Here is a 23125-nt window from a genome sequence, read left to right as displayed (position 1 = left end):
TTTTATTTCTAACAACAATCCTCTCCAACAAAGGATAGCTCAGTGCGCAATTAAATCCTGCCCCCCGGGGGGGGGGTTAGATCTCGGTTTTAACCGATTTTTCTTTGGAACAGTCTCGTTGCTTGCTTCTGCTGTTAACATAAATGCACCAACGTAACGGATCTAAACGTTCACGCGCTTGCTATTGTGAGCAGTAAAATGCACGATGGAACATGTTTTGTTAATCGACTGGTTGAAATCCTGTTCTGTTTAAATGAAGGTCACTTTCCGTGCAAAAAAGCGCAGCACGGGATAGAGGGAGGCTTCCTCTCCATTCTCACACTCTATGATCAAACAGCCGTCCGGAAAGAGCGCGCGACCCTTCTAGCCCTTCCGTTTCTATGACGCGAAGCACGGGGAGCCATTTTGTCGCCCCCGACAGGCGCAGTGACGTCACGGCGTCATCGGACGCCATTGTTTCGACGCCGTCTCTCGTTTCTTCTCCGTGATAGCCGTTTGTATAGGAAGCTGGGGGTGGGGGAAGCCCCACAGCCCCGTTTAGGTCTGAGGAGGCGGTGGGTAAGTGGTGAAGGAGGAGAGGGGCCGAAGGGAAGAGGTCGGGTCGTTGCCCAGCCTGGGTGGCTGAAAACGGAGGAGGGGGCGGGGCTGCGGCCTAGAAGTGCCTTGTCGCCTCTTTTGATTAGTTATTCCTAAACTTAGGGAGACCCTCTCCGTCGGGAAGCTTGGCTGGGCTGTCGGCTATATCAGTGGCTCCTCGCTGCAGGGTAATGTACTTGCAGAGGTGTGCCCACCTCCGCCTTTCTCAGGGAAGGCCACGGGGTGCCTAAAGGACGGACAACTGCGTAGCCGAATCCTGCGCGCTTACTCAAGAGTAAGCACTGTTGAGCTCAGCGGAGCTGGTGCAGGGTAGAAGCCTTTTGGGGGGGGGGCATGGTCCGCTTTGCCGCATCTCGCAGTCGTCCTTCCGCACCTCTCCTTATGTCGAATATAGGTTGGTTTATAAATGTCTATGCAGCGAAGCCCTGATCTCGATGGCCTAGGCTAGCCTTGCTCTTATCAGATCTTGGAAGTTAAGCAGGATCAGTCCTGGTTAGTACCTGGATGGGAGGTCACCAAGGAAGTCAAGGGGTGCTAAACAGAAGCAGGTGAGAATCTCTCACCTAGAGGGTCATATAAACTGGGTGTGACTTGACAGCACAACAGTTGCTCAGAATAAGTGACCTTCAAGCATCAAACCCAATTTTACATTGATTTTAGAACAGTTTCTGTTCTAAAGTCTAGTGCTTGCTGGACTTTTAAATAGTCACTGAAGGTGTCACTGAATTTGTTTAATTTTGTTGCAACACAATTTACTTGCCGTTGGGGGGTAAGATGGTAGTTCTGTGCAGATTTAGTCAGTGTTCAGTGGGTTTAGATTGTAATATTTCTACATAAACGAATCAGTTTATCTTGAAAGGTGTTGTAAATGGTGTAATCTAAAGCCTGCTTGAATAGGAAAGGGGGGCATCACTTCCATCCTATCACCTGCACTTCCATCTCATTTGTTCTGATGCACTAGTGTTTCTGTTATGACCTTAACTTAGAGTCCAATGGCACCTTTAAGACCAACAAAGTTTTATTCAAGGTGTGAGCTTTTGTGTTCATGCACACTTCCTCATTCTCAAATAAAATATCATGAAATGGAAGGAAGCAGTTCATACTGATGGGCAAAGAATGAGAGTGAATTAACCTACAGCACAAAGGAAATGGTTAACGAATTCCAGAGATAAATAGGAAAAAAGAGCAATTTTGTCCTGTTTATCTCTGGAGTTTGTTAACCATTTTCATTGTGCTGTACGTGTGCATACACATGAAAGCTCATATCTTGAATGATACTTTGTTGGCTTTAAAGGTGCTGCTAGACTCTAAATTTGTTCTGCTTCAGACCAACATGGCTATGTACTTTAATCAATGTTGTGACCTTAATTCACCAAGATGGGATAACTGGTTACTGGTGAACAGCTAAGGATGGCAGTGTGAGCAAGTTAATCTGAGGATGTGCCTTGATTTCTGTGGTGGAGGTGGGAACTGAATGCAGGTCTGTCAGAAGCAGTTCTGGATGGTATTTTTATTTGTTGAACTGCTCTGGCTGCATTTGTAAAATGGGTATTGTTTTACAGAGAGTGATATTTGTAGGATTCTAGTGCTAGAAGGCACCAAAAAGCCATCTATGCGTCATACATTTCTTCTCGCCCACCTCCTGCCTATAGCAACCTTTCTCAAATCTTTTACCTTTGAGAAACCCCAGAAGTGGCACAATTGTGCAGAATATGGTTGGAAAGCATAGCTGTGTGCACACCCAGCTGGGGCTTCTCCAGGCCCATCAATGGTGGAGGTGGGGGGAGGTTGACATTACTACATATGGTCATTATCACCTAATTAATGCTTAACAAATGTTAGAAATATATTTAAAATTAACTCCCTCCCATTCAGGATACCCTTCCAGGGTAAGGTGACCAGATTTTAACATTGGTAAAGCGGGACACCATTGACTGGGGGGGGGGGGTCTTGATTAAAAATGTGGTGTATATGGAGCAACAAAAAGTTTCATAGAATGCAAAAATAGTATTGTAATATATATTTCAATTTTCACATAAGAACAATTTGCCAGGTACCCCCAGATGTCCCTCCAAAAGTGGGACAATCTGGTCACCTTATTCCAGGGCCATCAAGAAAACCCAGAGTTTCATGAAAGCGTAATTGAGAAAGCCTGGTCTATAGAGTCCAAACTACAAAATGCTAATGTAATAGAGCTGCATTGTGGGACAACTTTGAATGGCTCAAACAAGTGAATCAAACTAGAGGACAAAGAAAATCCCAAACAATAAAAAAAATCCAAGTTCTTTAATCAATGGACCTGGATAGCCTTCAGAAGGTCATATTGTGTGCTGATCTCTGTGACAAGTGGGTGAGATAAAAGCACAATAAGAATAATTACTACTAGATTGCATATAATGGTAATGTGGTTGAAGTTTGAAAACAAATGAATAATAGTAGCATTTGTAAGTGACTCACAGTATGCACAAGTTCTGTGTAATCATTTCATGTTTATTTACACATCAAGGTGTCTTGCTGCTTCATCCCCTTCTGCCTGTAGAGCTGCAGTTCCTTGTTTTCATGCCCTGCAAGACACAGGATACTTTCTTCTCTCCTTCAGACTTCTCCATTCATCTCGGGAGAACTTTGTAATTACAATCTCAGCACATGAATTATTTCCACAATCAACACTATCAAACCTTCCATTGAAAATATGGTACGCTAGAAAGTAGAGTACACACTCTATAGAGCTTTGAAAGTAGTAGATTTGAGAGTAGACACAAAGGTTAACTATGAAGTGGAGTAATAGTTAGATCCTGACATCATTAGTATGAATTGTGAATTATCAGGCTCAATTTTTTAATTTATTATATTTATTATTTTCTTTATTTTATGGTTAATTGACCTTTTGAAATGATATCAGGCAAATAATCCCCCCCACAACTTTTAGAAGGTATTTGTATACTGTAGTTCCTTTCAGTCATGTTAGTTGAAATTTCTAACGAGATAGTGGGGTGTGGGGATTTTTCTAGATCAGACTCATGTGCCTTAGTTCCATGGTGACTATCTGTGAAGTTTTGTTGCTTACTTGGATGCTTTCAACTGCCTCTTGAATGGGGAATTGGTTTTACAGCAAGCACACCTTTTCATCCTTATCAGGCTGACGCCATGAACTGGAACAAAGGTGGCCCCGGTACCAAAAGGGGTTTTGGCTTTGGTGGCTTCTCAATATCATCTGGAAAGAAGGAAGAGCCAAAACTCTCTCAACAGTCCCATAGCGCTTTTGGAGCCACTGGCTCTGCAACTGGATTTGGGAAGACACCACCACCTCAGCTGCCTTCTTTTTACAAGATTGGATCAAAACGGGCAAACTTTGATGAGGAGAATGCGTAAGCTGCCCACTTTTTTCATACCTAGTTTGTTAGATTTGCTTGCTGCCTTTTGCAAGTTCAGCTAGTGTTCTTTGTTTCTTGGCCAGCTTTCTGTGCCATTTCCAGTTTGTGTTGCTGTTAGGGGCAGTGGTTGTCACTTAGAATCATAGAGCTGGAAGAGGCCATACAGGCCATCTACTCCATTCCTCTTCTCAGTGCTTTCTTTGCATGATTGTTATGGCTTCGGCTTCAATAAATTCAGTCTTCTCTACTCAATGAAGGATCAGCCTGAAGCATTCAGGATGAGTACCTGTCCAGCAACTGCTTGAAGACTGCCAGTGAGGGGGAACTACCACCTCCTTAAGCAATTTTTCTGCTGCTTAACTACTATGACTGTGAAAACTTTTCCTGATGTCTAGACGGTACCGTTGTACATGTAGTTTAAACCCATTACTGTGGGTCTTATCCTCTGCTGCCAACAGGAAACTTTCCCTGCCCTTCTCTAGGTGACAACCTTTCAAATACTTAAAGAGCAATCATGTCCCCTATCAACTTCCTCTTTTCTAGGCTGAATGCTCCCAGATCCCTTAGCCTTTCCTCATAGGGCTTCTCAGCTCCTGTAGAGCAGCGGTCCACAACCCCCGGTCCGGGGACCGGTCTGTGGATCAGTCGGTACCGGGCTGCAGCTCCTCCTAGTCCTCCTCCCCAGCTGCTGCCTCAGGGCCTGCCCTGCCACTCTGCCGCTGGCTCACCTTTGGTGCTCTCCAGCAGCTGCCATGGTTGGATCTCCCCCTTGGCGTGGCACCACGCAGCTGCTGCTGGCAATGCCCCCCCAGCGGGTGGCAGGAAGTCAGGGGAGCCGGCAGGAAAGCAAGTGGAGCAGGGGCTCAGGCGGCAGTGTCCCTCGGCAAAAGACACCCCCCCCAGGCCTCAGTAAAATTGTCAAGTGTTGACTGGTCCCCAGTGATAAAAAGGTTGGGGAACCACTGCTGTAGAGGATTGGCTTGCCCCAGCTCTCCTGATCATTGAAGTCCTTCGGCACTTGGTATTGATTTCTGGAGTGTCTTGTTGGAACGCTTAGAGTTACCCTATATTCCCATATGTGAGTTTAAAGTGTGTGACAGACAAACAGAACATGCTTAGAATCATAGAGTTGGAAGGGACCTCCAGGGTCATCTAATCCAACCCCCTGCACAATGCAGGAACTCAGAACTACCTGCCCACCCACTCACAATCTGCCTGTTCACAAAATCAGTATTTCTGCCATAACTATCTAGCTTCTGCTTAAAAACTTCCAGAGAAGAACTCACCAGCTCTCAAGGAGGTCCAATGCGGAACCGCTCTAAGTGTCAGGAACTTCTTCTGGATGTTTAGCTGAAAATTCTTTTGAATTAATTTCAACCTATTGGTTCTGGTCCACCCCTCTGGGGCAACAGAAAACAACTCTGCTCCATCTTCTATATGACAGCCCTTCAAGTATTTGAAGATGGTTATCATATCACCTCTTAGTTGTCTTCTCTCCAGCTAAACAGACCAAACTCCCTCAGCCTTTCCTCATATGACTTTATCATCAAATCCCTCACCATCTTACTAGCCCTCCTCTGGACATGCTCCAGTTTCTTTACACCTTTCTTCAGTTGTGGTGCCCAAAACAACACAATACTCCAAGTAAGGTCTAACCAGAGCAAGCAGTAACATCACCTCACACTATACCTCTTTTAATACAGCCCAAGATCCCATTTAGCTTATTAGTTACCAAGTCACACTGCTGACTCATGTTCTGTATAGGGTCTACTAAGACCCCCAGATCCCTTTCACATGCACTACTGCCAAGACAAGTCTCACCCATCCTATAGCGATGCAGTTGATTTTTCCTACCTAAATGCAGAACTTTACATTTTTCATTGTTAAAATTCATTTTAGCCCAGTTTCCCAGCCTGTCTTGTGTCCTGTATCCTGATTCTGCCTTTCTGGTATGTTTGTTACCCCTCCCAGTTTAGTGACATTTCCAAATTTTATAATCACCCCCTCTATTCCTTGATCCAAATTATTAATGACTATGTTGAATAACACAGGTGCCAGGACAGATCCCTGAGGCACTCCACTCTTCACTCCTCTCTGAGAAGATAATGAACCATTTACAAGCAACCTTTGAGTGCGATCTGTCAACCAGTTCTCAATCCAACTAACAGTAATAGTATCCATACCTCATTTTACCAATTTACCAATCAGAATATCATGTGGTACCTTATCAAAAGCCTTATTGAAATCAAGATAAACTATGTCCACAGCATTCCAATGATCTAGCAAGGTAGTAACTTTCTCAAAAAAAGAGATAAGTTTAGTCTGACGTGATTGGTTCTTGAGCAAGCCATGCTGACTCTTAGTAGTTACAGCCATTCGCTCTAGCTACTCAAGGACTATGCTGATGTGTTCTAAAATTTTGCCAGCTATAGAAATCAAGGTGATGGGTTGGTCATTACCCGGATCCTCCTTTTTCCCTTTCTTGAAGATGGGGGCAACATTTTCCCACCTCCAATCATCTGGCACTTCACCTGTTCTTCAAGAATTGTCAAAAACAATGGTCAGAAATTACATCTGCAAGTTCTCTTAGTACCCTTGGTTACAAGTCATCTGGCCCAGAAGACCTTGTTTCATTTAAAGAAACTTGGTATTTATGGACTACCCCTACACTGATCCTAGGCCCCAACTCCCATCCCTCATCACATGAAATGATTTTGCCATTTTGAGGATGATTCCCCTTGTAAGAGAAAACTGAAGTAAGAATTGAGCAATTTAGCATCATCCCACAACCCCCCCCCAGTTTCTTTAAAAATAAACATATTGTGATTGAGCCTATAATTAATTAATGTATCAGAAGAAGCTCTGGAATTGTGTATTATAGCTATATGGCATACTTTTTCCTTTAGTAATCTTGACATGTGCTGACTTTTTGCTTATCTCAATTTACAGGTATTTTGAGGATGAAGATGAAGATTCCAATAATGTTGACTTGCCATACATTCCTGCTGAGAACTCTCCAACTCGGCAGCAGTTCCATTCCAAACCACCTGATTCAGACAGTGAGGATGACCCCTTGGAGGCATTCATGGCTGAAGTCGAGGTGAACTACCATTTCTTTTTAATGGCATTGACTGAATGTTTTTGTGATTCACTAGAAGTTTCTCCTGAGATGTACAGTTTTAAAGTTAGTAGGCCTAAAGAGATTAGCTTTTAATTATTTTACCCTATTCTAAACATATTTTAATCTCCCTTTATTCCTAGGACACTCAGGTTACAGCTATTGTAGAACTATGAAATCCGGATGTCAACATTAAACAAGATTAAAACCCGTGGCAAAAATATCAGAAACATAAACTGAAGGCTAATTGGGCCTTTATCATACCTGTATTCTCTCACTGAACAGTTGAGGCACCTCCACAAAAAGGCCCTATGCACATCATTATGCTGGGGAAGAAGGGAGCAAAGTCTGCTCCACCATTTTAAAATACACAGAGAAGAAACTCCCATTTAGGTGGATGTGCTTGCACTGTGGAATGCTTCAAGTGAGATGGTAGTAATAGGCTAGAAATGCAAGGAACCAGTAGTCTTTTTGACCACAGAAGTCATCTCTTGGCAACTGGGCTCTCAGCTCTCCCTGCTGCTGAATTCTTTTGCATGTAGCTCTGAGAATTTTAGTGTAAGTCAGTATTTTGGATCTTGTGATGTGTTTTGTGCCCCCTTAGGATCAGGCTGCTAGAGACATGAAGAGGCTGGAAGATAAAGACAAAGAAAGGAAGAATACAAAGTAAGTTTTTTCATACATTGCAGCCAAGTTGAAATCCTAGAGATGGATAAGTGCATGGAATTATTCTATATTGTTTCCTTAAGGATAACATTTTAAGGTTTTTGCCATGCCAAGATCTTCAGGCCTTTTTGAAACTTCTTAAAGCTGTGATCTAAATCCTGAGAGTTGATTTGTGGGAGGGTGGTATATGAATGTGCCTTGCAGTGGTCCGCTTAAGATTTTGCAGACAGCTCATCTGTCCTGTGTGGTAGATGTGAAGCAAATTCATTCAAGGTGACCATTCGTTCTTTGGCAAGTCCTGGTGGGTTGGAATTCATGTAGTTACTTTGTTGCTGCTGATTGTTGCTGTGGAGTCATATTGATACTTGTCAGGTTGCATCTATGGAGCTGGGTATGTGGAACATTTGCAGGGAAGTTTTGTTTCTCTGCTTGTTTTTCCAGGGGTATACGCGATGATATTGAAGAGGAAGATGACCAAGTGAGTTTCCTATACAATCTTTCTATCTATTATGAAACAATCTCCAAATATCTGCAAGCACAAATTGATTAACGTTCTATGAAATAGATTGGAATCACTTGAAAGTGTGCCCAGTTGTATTGTTCAGTAGGGGGATAATGTATGTATGTGTCCTGTCTTAGGTGCTTTGGATCATAGTTGAAAAACTGTTGAGCTTATGCTTCACCTCCGCATCAAAGGGACTACAGTTATTTATTTTCAAAGTCCAGTTATTCGCCACCAATTATCAATAGTTTTATTTATATTTACATAATTTATGTATGTATTTTTAAATTCAGTTTATATCCCGCCACTCTCCATGGACTCGTGGGTCACATAAATAAATGCATGCTGGTAATTCAAATTCCAGAACTTGTAGCAAAGTAGTTCTCTGCTCTTGCCTTGACTCTTTCTGATTACTCCCTCCAGGGGAGAGGAATGAATTTGCCCATCCTTTCAGGTGCAATGGGAGCATTCAGTCACTTTTGAGTCAAAGTCATAGCAGAATGATCCCCAAACTTAACTGGAGGCTGCTCATTCTATCTTTGCCTGTTCTAACCTTCAGTCTGCAGGCATGCTCAGAATAATGACAGAGCAGGATGAAAGCCTCTTGAGGACAGATAATTGTTGTTCATACCATTTCTAAAAATAAACTCTTGAAGGCATAAGTATGAAGTATGTGTCCACTTTTAATTCAAAGTGTGCTTCTCTGCAGATGAAAAATGTGAATTCATTGGTGGGTGGAGTTGATTGTACCTTCCTATATCTTTCTTGTTGCCCACGCCTTCTTTCCCCAATAACTTGTGCAAGAAATTGCGTGCATCATGGAAAACGAATTCCCTTTTGATGGAAATAAATTAACATGATTGCCAAAACTTTGAAGGAGCATGTAATGTTCCTGTTACCTATAGTAGATTTTTCCATGTCTCTGTGGCTAGTAGAACAAATACTTCCAGGATTTCCAAGCTTGTTCACAGTTTTCCATTAGTGTTGCTTCAGGGAATTATTTGTGGAAGCTTATGTCCTTCCATTCCAAAGGATTTTATTCCTGAGTAATTTTTCTGGACTTTAGGCAAAGCAACTGGAGTGATATATTTTATTGGCACAATATAGGTGGCATATGAATACATGAGATTTTGAGTTTCATAAAATTCTTCCCTAGCCCAAGTCATATTAGAACTGAGATGTGATTGGAACACTCATCTTTAGCACTTCTTACGTGTAGAGGCCTAGAGGATCATTGTCCATGGGGTCGCGATGGGTCGGACACGACTTCTCACCTAACAACAACACCATGTTTCTCATACACAGATTTTAATAAGAACATAAGAAGAGGCCTGCTGGAACAGACCAGTTGTCCACGTAGTCCAGCATCCTGTTATGCATAGTAGTTAATCAATTCCACTGGAGGGCCAGTAACATCATAAAGGCTGAGGTCTTCCCCTGATGTTGCTTCCCAGCTTTGGAATTCGAACGTTTAGTGCCTCTAAATGTAGATGTTTTCCTTTAGTCACCATGGCCACTGATAGAATCTGTGTAATCCCCTTTTAAAGCTGTTTATTCCTGGAGTAATCTCTGCTTCTGGCAGCAAATTCCATATTTTAATCGCTTGTTGTGTAAAGCAGTATTTCCTTATAAGAATTCCTGGTTCCTTAATCAAATTCCCTTTTAGGTTTAGAAGCGGGGAAAGGAAACCCTTTTGCATAATGTGCTTTGAAGTCTATTAATTATGACTGTGGACAAACAGCAGCTATTAGGAGAAAACAAAAAGATGGATGCAGCAAGTTGGATCACAGAAGTTACTATTCTTCATGCCCACATATATCTTGTCATCTGTAGCTTGTTGACTATCTGAAAGAAGTGCCAGCTGTCTTCTAGTTACAGAAAATCTAACTTAGAAGCAGTTAAGTTGCCAGAAAGCTAAGCAAATTGCTGTTTACCAACCTATTATGGTCAGATGAGGCTTGATATAAAGTAAAAAGAATACATTGGGGCCTGTGCAGAGCATCTGTCTCTCTTCATTGATCATTTCACTGATACTGGGGATTGGCAGGGAGTGTTTCCAGGGCAGTGGTACTAACAGTTGAGCAGGCTTCAGCCTCCAATCTTTTTAGAACAACGATGTCAAGTTACCTCAGCATTGGGGAAAACTTTTTTTACTGTCTCAGAATTTGGGATGCCCTGAAATTTTCAATGTGCTATTTAACCCAGGTATGACAACCAGTGTACCGATCTTTAATTCAGGTTTCCTAAATCGTTACACTGATGTTACTGAAAGAACACTATTAAAATTGAAAGTCATAGGTAACCCATTTCTTCTCTGTAAATAGGTAAGTGTTAAAAGTACAAAACAATCTAAATGTATCTAGCAGTTAAGGAAAAACTTGTATGCAGTTATATTGCTATGTTTTGCTGCAGGAGGCTTACTTCCGTTACATGGCAGAAAACCCCAATGCTGGTGTGGTCCCAGAAGAAGAAGAAGACAACCTGGAGTATGACAGTGATGGAAATCCAATTGCTCCCTCCAAAAAAATCATCGACCCTCTTCCTCCAATTGATCATTCAGAGGTGAGGGAATTTTATCTATCACTCTGACTATCTAAGGTTAGAAGGTGAGCTGCCCAAACAAATATATACAGAAGATATATTGCTGTGACGGCTCATAGCTGTTCACAGCCCAACTGTTCATTCAATTCTCTTACAGAAGGTACATGCTTAAGCAAACATTTTCACAAACATTCCATTATGTTACAGTCACTCAGGAGAGGCAGCGAGTGATTTTGAACCTGCAAGGTGACACATCTGACTAATTATGTTTGGTCAGCAGATTGAATACCCCTCATTTGAGAAGAACTTCTATGACGAGCATGAGGAAATCACCAGCCTCACTCCACAGCAAGTGGTGGAGCTTCGCCATAAGCTAAACCTCCGGGTAAGGTATAGACAAGTTCTGTTCTTGGAGCTGCCTTTTTCAGACAGCTTAATGGCAACTGTGAGTATGACACACAAGACACAGAAGTCCTATGATTCCTGTCCATTGTCCTTATTCATTTGGGGGAGGATTGTTTGGTGCCTTGAGTGCTGGTTTAGTTATAATATTGTTTTAAGTACAACCATATAGGCTAGATATCAGGAAAAAAATTTCACGGTCAGAGTAGTTCAGCAGTGGAATAGGCTGCCTAAGGAGGTGGTAAGCTCCCCCTCACTGGCAGTCTTCAAGCAAAGGTTGGATACACACTTTTCTTGGATGCTTTAGGATGCTTTGGGCTGATCCTGCGTAGAGCAGGGAGTTGGACTAGATGGCCTGTATGGCCCCTTCCAACTCTATAATTCTATGGAGAAAACAATCTATAATTAAGCAGACAGCGTTAAGATTCATCCCATCATACAGAACCGGATTCTAATATTATACAAAGTAGTCCAGCCAGTCAATGGAGTGCAACACCATTTCAAGAGCAATATTTTAAAGGCTTTTCTAAAGGACAGTGCGCAGCCTCTAGCAGACCATTTCAAAAGGGTAGTGTACATGCAGAAAATAATTAGCTGCAAAGAAGGGAATGGTAAGGAAACAGAGTTGAGCTGAACTTGGAGCAGGATTCTCCAGCTCACTTAAAGGGTAGTTGGCACTGCTACACAATGACTACCGTGGCAGGGGGTTATGCCAGTAAAGGTGCCTTTATCAACATGGTCTGTCATAAAATGCTGAGAGGATCCATGACAACTGGGAAATCCTAAGGATTGTCTTGCGATTACTTCTTAGTGGGTATTCCTTGCAGAAAACAAATCATGCTTCCTGGGCTCTTCTGGAGCACCTCATGCATTGAGGAGGCAGAAGAAAGCTGGAACTGGCTTTTTATTTTGGTTTCAAGTTTTAAAAGGAAGAGGTTGGAGAGGGTGTCAGTTCAGGCAGAAAACATGGAGGAAAGCATGGTTGCAATGAGCACATACACTATATCAATGTAAGTTTGGTTTGGGTTTTGGCAACTGGTTGTCTTCAAACTACCTTAGATTTGTGTTCAGCACCTTTGAGCTGCCAAGATGATCCTCCACCTGTGCCATACAGTGCCTTCTGTTAATGTACAAAGGGAAACTGAAGAGGAGAGGCACTAATGATCCTACTGAGCCAATGTGATGTAATAATTAAGAGTGAAATAAACTATTATGGGGAACTGGTTTTACCCTCGACTCATCCACATAAAGTCTGCTGGGTGACCTTGGGCAAGTCACAGTTCTCCCAGAACTCTCTCAGCACCATCTGCCTCACAAGGTGCCTGTTGTGGGAAGAAGCAGGGAAGGAGATTGTAAGCTGCATTGATACTCTATAAGGCAACTTTTCCTCAACCTTTTTACCATTAAGAAACCCTTGAAATGTTGTTCAGACTTCAAGAACCCCCTAGAACTGATGCGATCATGCAGAATATGATAGGGAAGGATAACTGTGTACATGCTCACTCAGGGCTCTGGTGGCCCATAATTGTCCATTTTGGGAGGGGTGGGTTGTTACGACCGCATATATGACACAAAGCATCCTAAAGCATCCAAGAAAAGTGTGTATCCAACCTTTGCTTGAAGACTGCCAGTGAGTCCCCCTCACCACTTCCTTAGGCAGCCTATTCCACTGCTGAACTACTCTGACTGTGAAAAATGTTTTCCTGATATCCAGCCTATATCGTTGTACTTGTAGTTTAAACCCATTACTGCGCATCCTTTCCTCTGCAGCCAACGGGAACAGCATCCTGCCCTCCTCCAAGTGACAACCTTTCAAATACTTAAAGAGGGCTATCATGTCCCCTCTCAACCTCCTTTTCTCCAGGCTGAACATTCCCAAGTCCCTCAACCTATCTTCCTAGGGCTTGGTCCCTTGGCCCCAGATCATCCTCGTCACTCTGCTCTGTACCCTTTCAATTTTATCTACGTCCTTCTTGAAGTGAGGCCTCCAGAACTGCACACAGTACTCCAGGTGTGGTCTGACCAGTGCCGTATACAATGGGACTATGACATGATTTTGATGTGATGCCCCTGTTGATACAGCCCAAAATGGCATTCGCCTTTTTTACCGCTGCAGCACACTGCCTGCTCATGTTTAGTTTACAATCCACAAGTACCCCAAGGTCTCGTTCACACACAGTGTTACCTAGAAGCGTATCCCCCCTCAGTAGGTATGCTTTTCATTTTTCTGACCCAGATGCAGAACTTTACACTTATCTTTATTAAATTGCATCTTGTTCTCATTTGCCCATTTTCCCATTGTGTTCAGATCTTGTTGAACTCTATATCTGTCTTCTTGAGTATTTGCCAGTCCCCCCAATTTGGTGTCATCTGCAAACTTCATGGGTAGTCCCTCCACCCCCTCATCTAGATCATTAATAAATAAGTGAAAAAGTACCGGACCGAGCCCTGAGGTACCCCGCTACTCACCTTCCTCCATTCTGATGAAACACCATTGACAACAACTCTTTGAGTGCGGTTCTCTAACCAATTCCCTATCCACCTAACTATTTGAAAATCCAGATTGCAGTGCTTCAATTTATCCATCAGAACATCATGGGGAACCTTATCAAAAGCGTTACTAAAATCCAAGTAAACGACATAAATTTTCACGACCAGGCAAATCTGTCACTTGGTCAAAAAAGGAAACCAGGTTGGTCTGACAGGACCTGTTGGAGACAAATCCATGGTGACTTCCTTGGATCACCAAATTGTCCTCCAGATGTTTGCAGATTGCTCCCTTTAATATCTGCTCCATTATCTTACCCACAACAGAGGTCAGACTCACTGGTCTGTAGTTGATCTACAGTGCCTAGTAACCTGTAGGTACTCTTCTTTAGACCTCTGTCCTTCCCTCCATTTCCTGAACATTTCCCTTTTCTTTCTTAATTCCTCTCGAAGCTCTCTGTTCACCCAAATAGGCTTCTCAGAGCTCCTGCAGTGTTTTCATCTTTCTGGGATAATCATTGATTGAGCATGGAATAGCTCTTGTTTGAGTAGCGCCCACCCTTCACATGCTCCCTTCCCTTCCAGCATTCTCGTCCATGGTATGACACTCATCATGTCTCTGAGTTTATTAAAGTTTGCCCTACAAAAATCCAACATCCGCATCTGGCCACAAGCTTCCTTGCCTCCCCATCTCAAAAGGAATTCTATGAGGACATGGTCACTTCCCTCTAGGGTCCCCACCTCCTTCACCTCATCCACCAACTCTTGCCTGTTGGTCAGTATTAAGTCCAGTATGGCTGAACCTCTTGTGGGTTCATCTACCATTTGATAAATGAAATTGACAGCCAGGCAGGTCAGAAAGTTGCATGACTGAGGACGCTGCGTCCCAGAGGTTGACGACCCCCACACTAGCCTATTTTGCACGGAGGAAGAGTTGGTGAAACCTCGCTCAATACATTGTTTTTCACACTTGTGTATGGGTTACCAAATTGTGTCTATTAATTGTTTTTGAAACTCATGTTAGAATCATAGAATAACAGTTGGAAGGGACCTCCTCCGTCATCTAGTCCAACCCCCTGCACTAGGAGGACATTCACAATCCTATAGCTCAGTGGTCCCCATCCCCCGGACCCTCCTCATCCTCCTCCCCGGCTGCTGCATTGGGGGCTGCCCTACCACTCTGCTGCCGGCTCACCTTAGGTGGTCTCTAGCAGCCCCTATGGCTGGGGCTCCCCCTCGGCATGGCACTGTGCAGCTGCTGCGGGTAGTGGGAAGTCAGGGGTGCCAGCAGGAAAGCAAGTGGAGCAGGGGCTCAGGCAGTGGCGGTGATGTCCGTTGGCAAAAGACTACCCCCCCCCCGGCCTCAGTAAAATTGTCAAGCATTGACTGGTCTCCGGTGATAAAAAGGTTGGGGACCACTGTAAACTGCCACCTTAAGCCTTCACAGAATCAGCCTCTCCGTCACCATTTTTGTTTCCCTCCTCTGGACACGCTCCATTTTGTCTACATCCCTTTTCAACTGGGTTGCCCAAAACTGAATACAGTACTCCCAAGTGAGGCCGAATCAGACCAGAGTAAAGCGGAGCCATCACCTCCCATGATCTGGACAGGATTCTACATTTGATACAGCCCAAAATCCATTTTGCTTTTTTAGCCACCGAGTGACACTGTTGACTCATAGTCAATGTATGGTCGACTAAGACTCCTAGATCTTTTTCGTACATGCTACTGCCAAGACATGTCTCCCCCGTCCTATATAGGTGCATTTGTTTTTTCCTACCTAAATGCAGAACACTTGTCCCTATTTAACTTCATTTTATTCAGTTTAGCCCACTTCTCAAGCCTATCAAGATCATTCTGTATTCTGATTCTGTCTGGTGTGATTGCTACCCCTCCCAGTTTAGTGTCTGCAAATGTGATTGCTACCCCTCCCAGTTTAGTGTCTGCAAATTTAATAAGTATCCTTCACTAAATCATTTATAAATATTTTGAACAACACAGGCCCCAGGACAGATCCCTGAGGAACTCCACGTCACTGTTGTCAAAGAGGATGCTGAACCATTAACAAGTACCCTTTGGATATGATCTTCCAACCAGTTATCGATCCACATGACAGAATTAGGATCCCTACCACATTTTACCAATTTGTCAACAAGAAGATCACATGGAAGCTTATCTGATCACGTGGAAGCTTTACTGAAATCCAGATAAACTATGTCCACAGCATTCCCCTGATCCAGCAAGGTAGTCACTTTCTCAAAAAAAGAGATATGCTCTTTTTTTAAGTGGGTAGCCGTGTTGGTCTATAGTAGCACAACAACAACAAAAAATATATTTGCATATAAGCCAAGGCACCTAATTACGCCACAAATTGCTGGAAAAACTTATTATTATTATTTTTTTGTAATTTTATTATTTATTATTATATAAAGCATTTACAGAAAAGTAAAAAGCGACCAGCTGATATGGTTTGCCATCTTCTTTTAACATACATATTCAGTTCCCATCACATATTAATCCTAATCTAGAAGTTTTTACCATCTTTCTTAACAAAATGATTGTTAATACATATGAGAGTATAATCTATTATAAGAATATATTATATTATTGTCTTAGATAATATAAAGTCAGTTCCCTTCATATATTAGCCCTGACCTAAAAGTTACTGCTGCTGTCTTTCCCACAGGAGACCAGGAAAATGCTCCACTGTTCATCACATCCTTCAGGTGGTCGCAGAAAATGAAATTGTATTTTTTTCCATAGTGACACCTGATTATTTCTGCGTAGAGTATTTCTGGTTGTCCTTCTGTCAGGGCCAAAGAAGTCTCTTGCTTGATTCTTGCTTGCAGTCGCCTTTAAGTAGGCTCTGTATACTTTGTCAATCTGGATCTCTTCCTCTGGTCGCACAGAGATATCTCCTGATAGCTTCCTGCCTGCTGTCGCCTTTGAATAGACTCTATTTATTTTGTTGATCCAAATCACTTCCTGCTCTAAATAGACTTCCAGGTTTTCGGTGCTTTCCTTCCTTAAATCTGTTTTCCCAAGTTCTTCCAAGGTGCTTTTGATTTTTACGTCCCTAGCTCTCTCCCCCTCCTGTTGATTAATTTCCAGACATTGAATTCTCGTTTGAAGTATTGTTGGCTGAGTTGTGTTTTCATCAGCTGTTTTTTCCAAACCGTCGGTTCTGTCTAAAAGCCCTTTCTTAGTCTTTTGGATTTCCTTTTCCACCTTGTTGACTGCTTTCAGTATCTTTGAGTTCCCTTCGCATAACATATGGAAAAGCTGTGCCTTAGTTAATTTTTCCATAGTTCTAGGCAGTCACAAACTATAAACAGAAAGTCTCGTGAGGTCTCGCGGGAGCACGAGCGATCCAAAATTATCAGTTTGTCGATCTCCGTATCAAGTCAGCGTCCCCCACTGAACTATCTCCAACAAATCTTTAAAGTCTCTCTTTTCTTTAAGCTCTCTCTTTGTTTGATTAGTGAGTGTAATTAGCTGGGAGCCTCCCACTTGAAAGAATTCACTTGTAAATTGGTTGAGGGGGGGGGAAGAGCTTGTGGGGGAAAAAAAAGAATGTAGGGTCAGCTGGTCGTTTCAGGCTTAGAAAGTTATTTATGACAAGGGCGCCATCATGACCTTGAGCACATGCCGCGGCGATCCGGAGAACTCAGTCTCCACGGATCTGTAGGACCCTCAGGATGCCGTTCCCGGTTCCTGGGGCGACCGGTGAGCAAGATTTGCGTATCTGCTCAGGTCTGCCAGGTGCGGTTGCTCCTAACCCTCAGCATGGCTTAAGAGTCGTTTCGCTGGAAAAACTTATTGAATCACATATAAGCCGAGCCTGGTGTTTGGATAGTGGCCTTTTCTACTTTCCTCCCCTCCCCCCTGTTTTGGGCAGGATTTTTTTTTTCCTTTCCTTCCCACCCTCCTCCCCCCTCCTATTTCCCTCTGACTCCTCTTGCCTTTATTCCTTCCTCTAGGGGCGTTTCCTCCTTCTGCTCTCGGCTCTCCCTCTGAGACAGAGGCTTCAGAGCTTCCTGCAGAGCTTCCTGGAACACGTGCTAGCCTCCTTAAGGCAGGGAGGGGGGAGACAGAGACTGCTCTTTCCCTCCCAGACTTGCTGCATCTCTGTTGTTCTTGCCTCTGCTTCTTCAGGCAACTATACTTATCTCCTACCCCCACCCTCCTGTCTTGTCTGGAAGCTGTTTTTTAAATACCCGCATAGAAGCCAAGGGAGACTTTTTCAGCTTAAAAAAATGGCTGAAAAACTCGGTTTATATGCGAGTATATACAGTATGTCCACAGTGTTCCCCTGATCCAGCAAGGTAGTCACTTTGTTGAAAAAAAGAGATAAGGCTTGTCTGACATGATTTGTTCTTGTGAAAACTGTGCTGAGTCTTAGAAATCCCAGCTCTCTGTTCCAGCTGCTCAAGGACTAACAGTTTGATGATTTGTTAAAATTTTGCCAGCTACAGATGTCAAGCTGAAAGTTCAATAGTTACCCAGATCCTCCAATCATCTGGCACCTTACCTGTTCTCCAAGAAGTGTCAAAAATAATGGACAGAGGTTCAGAGATTACATCTGCAAGTTCTTTTAGTACCCTCAGATGCAATTCATCTGGCCCAGAAGACTTTGTTTCATTTAAAGAAAGTAGGTGTTTCTGGACTGCCCCAACAGTGATCCTAGGCCACCATTCCCATGTCCCCTGTTGTGTTACATTTTTTCCACATTGAGCACTATTTCCCTCACAAGAGAAGACTGAGGAGAAATAGTTCAGCAGTTCAGCCCTCTCTTCATCATCTGTTATAATTTTACTTTCTTGTTTTCTCAGTGGCCCTATCATGTCCCTACTCTTTTTCTTACTTGAAATATAACTTTAAAAGCCTTTTTTGCTATATTTAACACTTATTGCTAGCCTAAGCTTTTTAAACACTATCCCTACAATTATTGTGTATTTGTTTATACCCATCCATGGTTATTAAGCCTTCGTTCCATTTCTTAAATGCCTCTTTTTTATTCCTCAAATCATTTGACAGCTGCTTATGGAGCCACCTTGGCTTCCTTAGGCTCCTTCCATCTTTTCTTCTCAAGGGAATTTTTGTGATTGAGCCTTCAGTATTTCACTTTTAAGAAACTCCTAGCCCTCTTGGACTCCCATCTTTTAAAGTCTTTCTGACCATGGGACTCTACCCAACATACCTTTAAGTCTGCTAAAATCGGTTTTCCTAAAGTCCAGTTTATACGTCCTAGTACATAAAGGTTTTCATTTTCCCACAATTGAAAATTCCAAAAGCACATGGTCACTACTACCAAGTGTGCCCACTACTTGTCCCTATCTAGAGGGTACTAGAGAGCCAGTTTGGTGTAGTGGTTAGGAGTGCGGACTTCTAATCTGGCATGCCGGGTTCGATTCTGCGCTCCCCCACATGCAGCCAGCTGGGTGACCTTGGGCTCGCCACGGCACTGATAAAACTGTTCTGACCGGGCAGTGATATCAGGGCTCTCTCAGCCTCACCCACCCCACAGGGTGTCTGTTGTGGGGAGAGGAATGGGAAGGCGACTGTAAGCCGCTTTGAGCCTCCTTCGGGTAGGGAAAAGCGGCATATAAGAACCAACTCTTCTTCTTCTTCTTCTTCTACTTCCACTTCATCTACCAGTTCTTCCCTATTGATGAGGATCAAGTCTAAAATAGCATAGCCCCTGGTTCCCCTCTCTACTTTATGGGAAATGAATCTGCCGGCAAGACAAATTAAGAAATTAACGGAGTTTGTATTTTTAGCAGAGTTGGCCTTCCAACAGATATCTGGATAATTGAAGGCATCCACAACCACTGTTTCCCCCCTCGTTGAAAATTGTGTAGTTTGGTCTAGCAGTATCTCATTCAAGTCCTCTGACTGGCTGGGTGGTCTATAGCAGGCCCCCACAATAATACCATTCTCATTTCCTACTCCTTTTATATTTACCCAGATACACTCAACTGAACTTTCATGCTCAGGTACCTGTATTTCTTCACAAGTATAAAGATTCTTAATATATATTGCTACAGCTCCTTCTTTTCTACACCTTTTCTTGTCTGTCCCTTTTGAGTAGAGTGTAGCCCTTGAGTCTAGTATTCCAATTATGAGTATTATTCTACCAAGTTTCTGTGATTCCTATTAGGTCATAGCCCCCTTCCTCTATTAGGTCTACTAGTTCCTTCTGCTTTTTCCTATACTCTGTTGGTGTAGAGACAGTATAATCCATTTCTTATGTGCCCTATGGTTTTGGTTTTTTAACTTCCTTGCAAGTTAGTAGTTCCCTGCTTATGTGCCATTCCCTGTAGATTTGCAATCTTTTCATCTTGCATTCTTGCCATCACACTAAGTTCGGAATTTATGTCTCACTCTCTCTTTTTAATTAATATAATGTTTTATTTTTATATAGATATAGAAAAGAACAAGGAAAGAATATATTTGATTACAATATCACCCCTCCCTCAACCCCCCAAAGTCCCCATATGCTTGAAATTTCATTTTGCCAAATATTCCAGTACAGGCAATATCTGTTGCCTGTAAATATAAAAACAAAGCAACAACAAAAAATCCCACTTTAACATAACATTTCCAACACTTACAATCAACCTTGAGTATTACAAAAATTACCCTTAAACTTGAACTATCCTTAAGCTAGGAAATCAACTGGCTCCTGCACTTGTTCACAATAACATATTTTTATGTACTTAACATTAAACGTTTCTTATAAAAGAATATGAACTTTAACCCAGTATTTATAAAAAGAAATGAAAAAAGGAAAAACCCACTTTATCATGACATTTCCAGCTCCTGAATTCTTCAATTCAGATCATTTTTATACTTTAACCCAGTATTTATTTTTAAAAAGGAAAAGCCCACTCTTTCTCCAAGATGATGTCTTGACCTTAGCCCAAAATTTATAAATTTTCTCATACAAGAATTCCACAGTTCTTGAAATTCTTCAACTAATTTTCTGTTGGCTATAGATGTAACCTTGTTGCAGTGACTGCATAGAAAATTAGGTTTTTAACACAGTCGAAGAGCCTTCCTGACAGATAAAGGTAAAGATAAAGGTATCCCCTGTGCAAGCACCGAGTCATGTCTGACCCTTGGGGTGACGCCCTCTAGCGTTTTCATGGCAGACTCAATACGGGGTGGTTTGCCAGTGCCTTCCCCAGTAATTACCGTTTACCCCCCAGCAAGCTGGGTACTCATTTTACCGACCTCGGAAGGATGGAAGGCTGAGTCAACCTTGAGCCGGCTGCTGGGATTGAACTCCCAGCCTCATGGGCAAAGCTTTCAGACAGCTGCCTTACCACTCTGCGCCACAAGAGGCTCTTTCCTGACAGATATTCAACACCATATTTCCAGGTTTGAATTAGATACTTAACACTGAACATTTCTTGTAGAACAGTATGAACTTTGGCCCTATAAAAAAAAGAGGGGGGGGGGAGAGGGGGGGAAACCCACTTTATCATGACATTTCCAGCACTTCCAGCACATATATTGCCTTAAAAGTGTACAGAAAAAGAATAAAGAAAAGATTTCAAACACCTTGTTCCCCCTTCCCTTTGCTTCTCCTTTCCCTTCCCCAATCTTCTTAAGGGGGTCTCATATCGAGGCTTACTGCACCCTGTTGTTCCCATAGACTTATATGCTGTCCAATTAGACTTTGGCATAGAAAATGCAGTTGTACTCTTTTTCCACAGAATATTCACCGATAAATCTTGAGGCAGTTGGACCGCCTGGACTCCAATTCAAAATGTATCAGTACAGTTTTTTTCCTGAGAAGCTCCTTTAAATCGATTACTTTCAAAACAGATCCATGTATCTTTTGGTTGATTCTTGTGTACTGTTGCTTTGAAATAGCTGTATGCCTTTTTTAAAAGGTTGTCCTTATCTAGCGAGTCATGTTTTCTGAGGGGCTCCGACATCCCCTTTTCCATTTCCAAAATTTCAGTTTTCTCTTCTGCTGATGATTTCCAACCTTGTTTAGTGCTGTCATCAACCACTGTTATTGGTCCATCAATCTTGTTAAAACCTTCTTCCTTGCCGTCTTGGATCTCCTTGAAAATATTCTTAAGCAAACCTTCTGTAAAAACTTTAAAGTCTTGGGTTTGTTTCTCTATTAGACGGGCCATTCTTTTTAACATAGACATGTTTTAGGCTTATAAGTCACCAGCCAAGCTCAGACAATATTGCAAATATCCATGAGAGGTCCTCCCTCAAAGGGTTTTGATGACATTGCTTAGAAAGTCACGGAGCTTCAGGAAAGTTGTTGCACGAATGCCTTATCAAGGTAACAATCTCCATGAAATGATAAACAGACTGGTTAAATGCTTTCTTGGTTTTCAGTGTTATTAATATATATCACCTTCCCCCTGAAGTTAAAAAAAGAAAAGAAGAACTGGCAGGAAAGACTTTGTAGGAGGTAACCGCTTCTTGATTACAGAGCAGGGGGAGGTGTGTGAAAACAATTTAAAGTCCCTGGACAATTACTCACTCTTAGGCATTTGTAGTTAGAGATTAAGCTCGGTGAAAATTCTGAAGACTCTTCCAAGCAGCTCAGGGAGTGATAGAAGAAAAACAGCCTTTTAAAAAATAATATGAGAAGACAGAAAAGTTCAAAGATGGCGAATGGCTTCTTCGTGGCCAGAAACACAAACAGCTGGATATCCAGGGAGATAAATCTCCCTAAGGATCAGTATTGGCCCCACAGGTTCCCAAGAACTTCCTGGGTAGAAAATTGGGGAGGTTTGCATACCTTGCCCCTTTCTGCTGATTGCAGCTGCAAATCGACCCCTGTCAGGTTCCAGAGTTCACAGAAGTGAACTGCTCAAGAAGCCATATTTCTCCCCCCCCTCCCGGATCTAGTTTAAAGCCCTCTTCACCAGGTTTGCAAGGGTTCTCCCAAAAATACTTTTTCCACCCCGTGTGAGGTGTATACCATCTCCTGATAGTAGCCCATCATATTGACATCGGAGACCATGATCCAGAAATCCAAACCTTTCTCAATGACACCAGTGATGTAGCCAGTCATTTACTTGCATGATTTTTCTCTCTCTTCCTAAGCCACGGCTGCTTTTACAGGAAAGGACTGATGAAAAGACAACCTGTGCTCCTAACCTTTTACCCCAAATCCACAAAGTCTTTCTTAATATGGTCTGTACTCTGTTGGTCAGTATTATTTGTTCCTACATAGATGAGAAGGAAGGGATAATGATCCGAGGGCCTGATTAGCCTGTTCAGCCATCCTGTGACATCCTTTATGTGTGCACCAGGTAGGCAGCAGACCTCTCGAGACAGCAAGTCTGGTCTACACACTTTGGCCTCTATGCCTCTCAGTAGGGAATCCCCAATTACCAGTACCGTTTCTATGTACCTTTGGGAGCAGACCTAGAACTCTCACCTGTGGCGTCTGGTGAA

General features: G+C 42.7%; 1 protein-coding gene across 6 annotated transcripts in view; it reads left to right on the top strand.

Annotated features, from left to right (window-relative positions):
- The first annotated feature begins 401 nt into the window (after positions 1-401).
- The window catches only part of DDX42 (DEAD-box helicase 42), a 46899-nt gene continuing 24175 nt past the window's right edge, over positions 402-23125 (top strand). Inside the window, exons 1-8 of one of the 6 annotated variants that reach the window (XM_077314269.1) lie at positions 402-558; positions 3137-3292; positions 3736-3965; positions 6921-7071; positions 7694-7755; positions 8197-8233; positions 10670-10819; positions 11076-11183. In XM_077314269.1, the coding sequence (XP_077170384.1) occupies positions 3290-3292; positions 3736-3965; positions 6921-7071; positions 7694-7755; positions 8197-8233; positions 10670-10819; positions 11076-11183 (741 nt within the window). In that variant the 5' untranslated portion in view covers positions 402-558; positions 3137-3289. Of the gene's footprint in view, positions 559-3103; positions 3293-3735; positions 3966-6920; positions 7072-7693; positions 7756-8196; positions 8234-10669; positions 10820-11075; positions 11184-23125 lie in introns of those variants that run through there. The other 5 variants (XM_077314271.1, XM_077314268.1, XM_077314270.1 and 2 more) reach the window with 5 other exon arrangements.

Source organism: Paroedura picta, chromosome 16 (genome assembly GCF_049243985.1).
Source record: "Paroedura picta isolate Pp20150507F chromosome 16, Ppicta_v3.0, whole genome shotgun sequence".
NCBI lineage: Eukaryota > Metazoa > Chordata > Lepidosauria > Squamata > Gekkonidae > Paroedura > Paroedura picta.
This window is presented reverse-complemented; position numbering and strand designations above follow the sequence as displayed.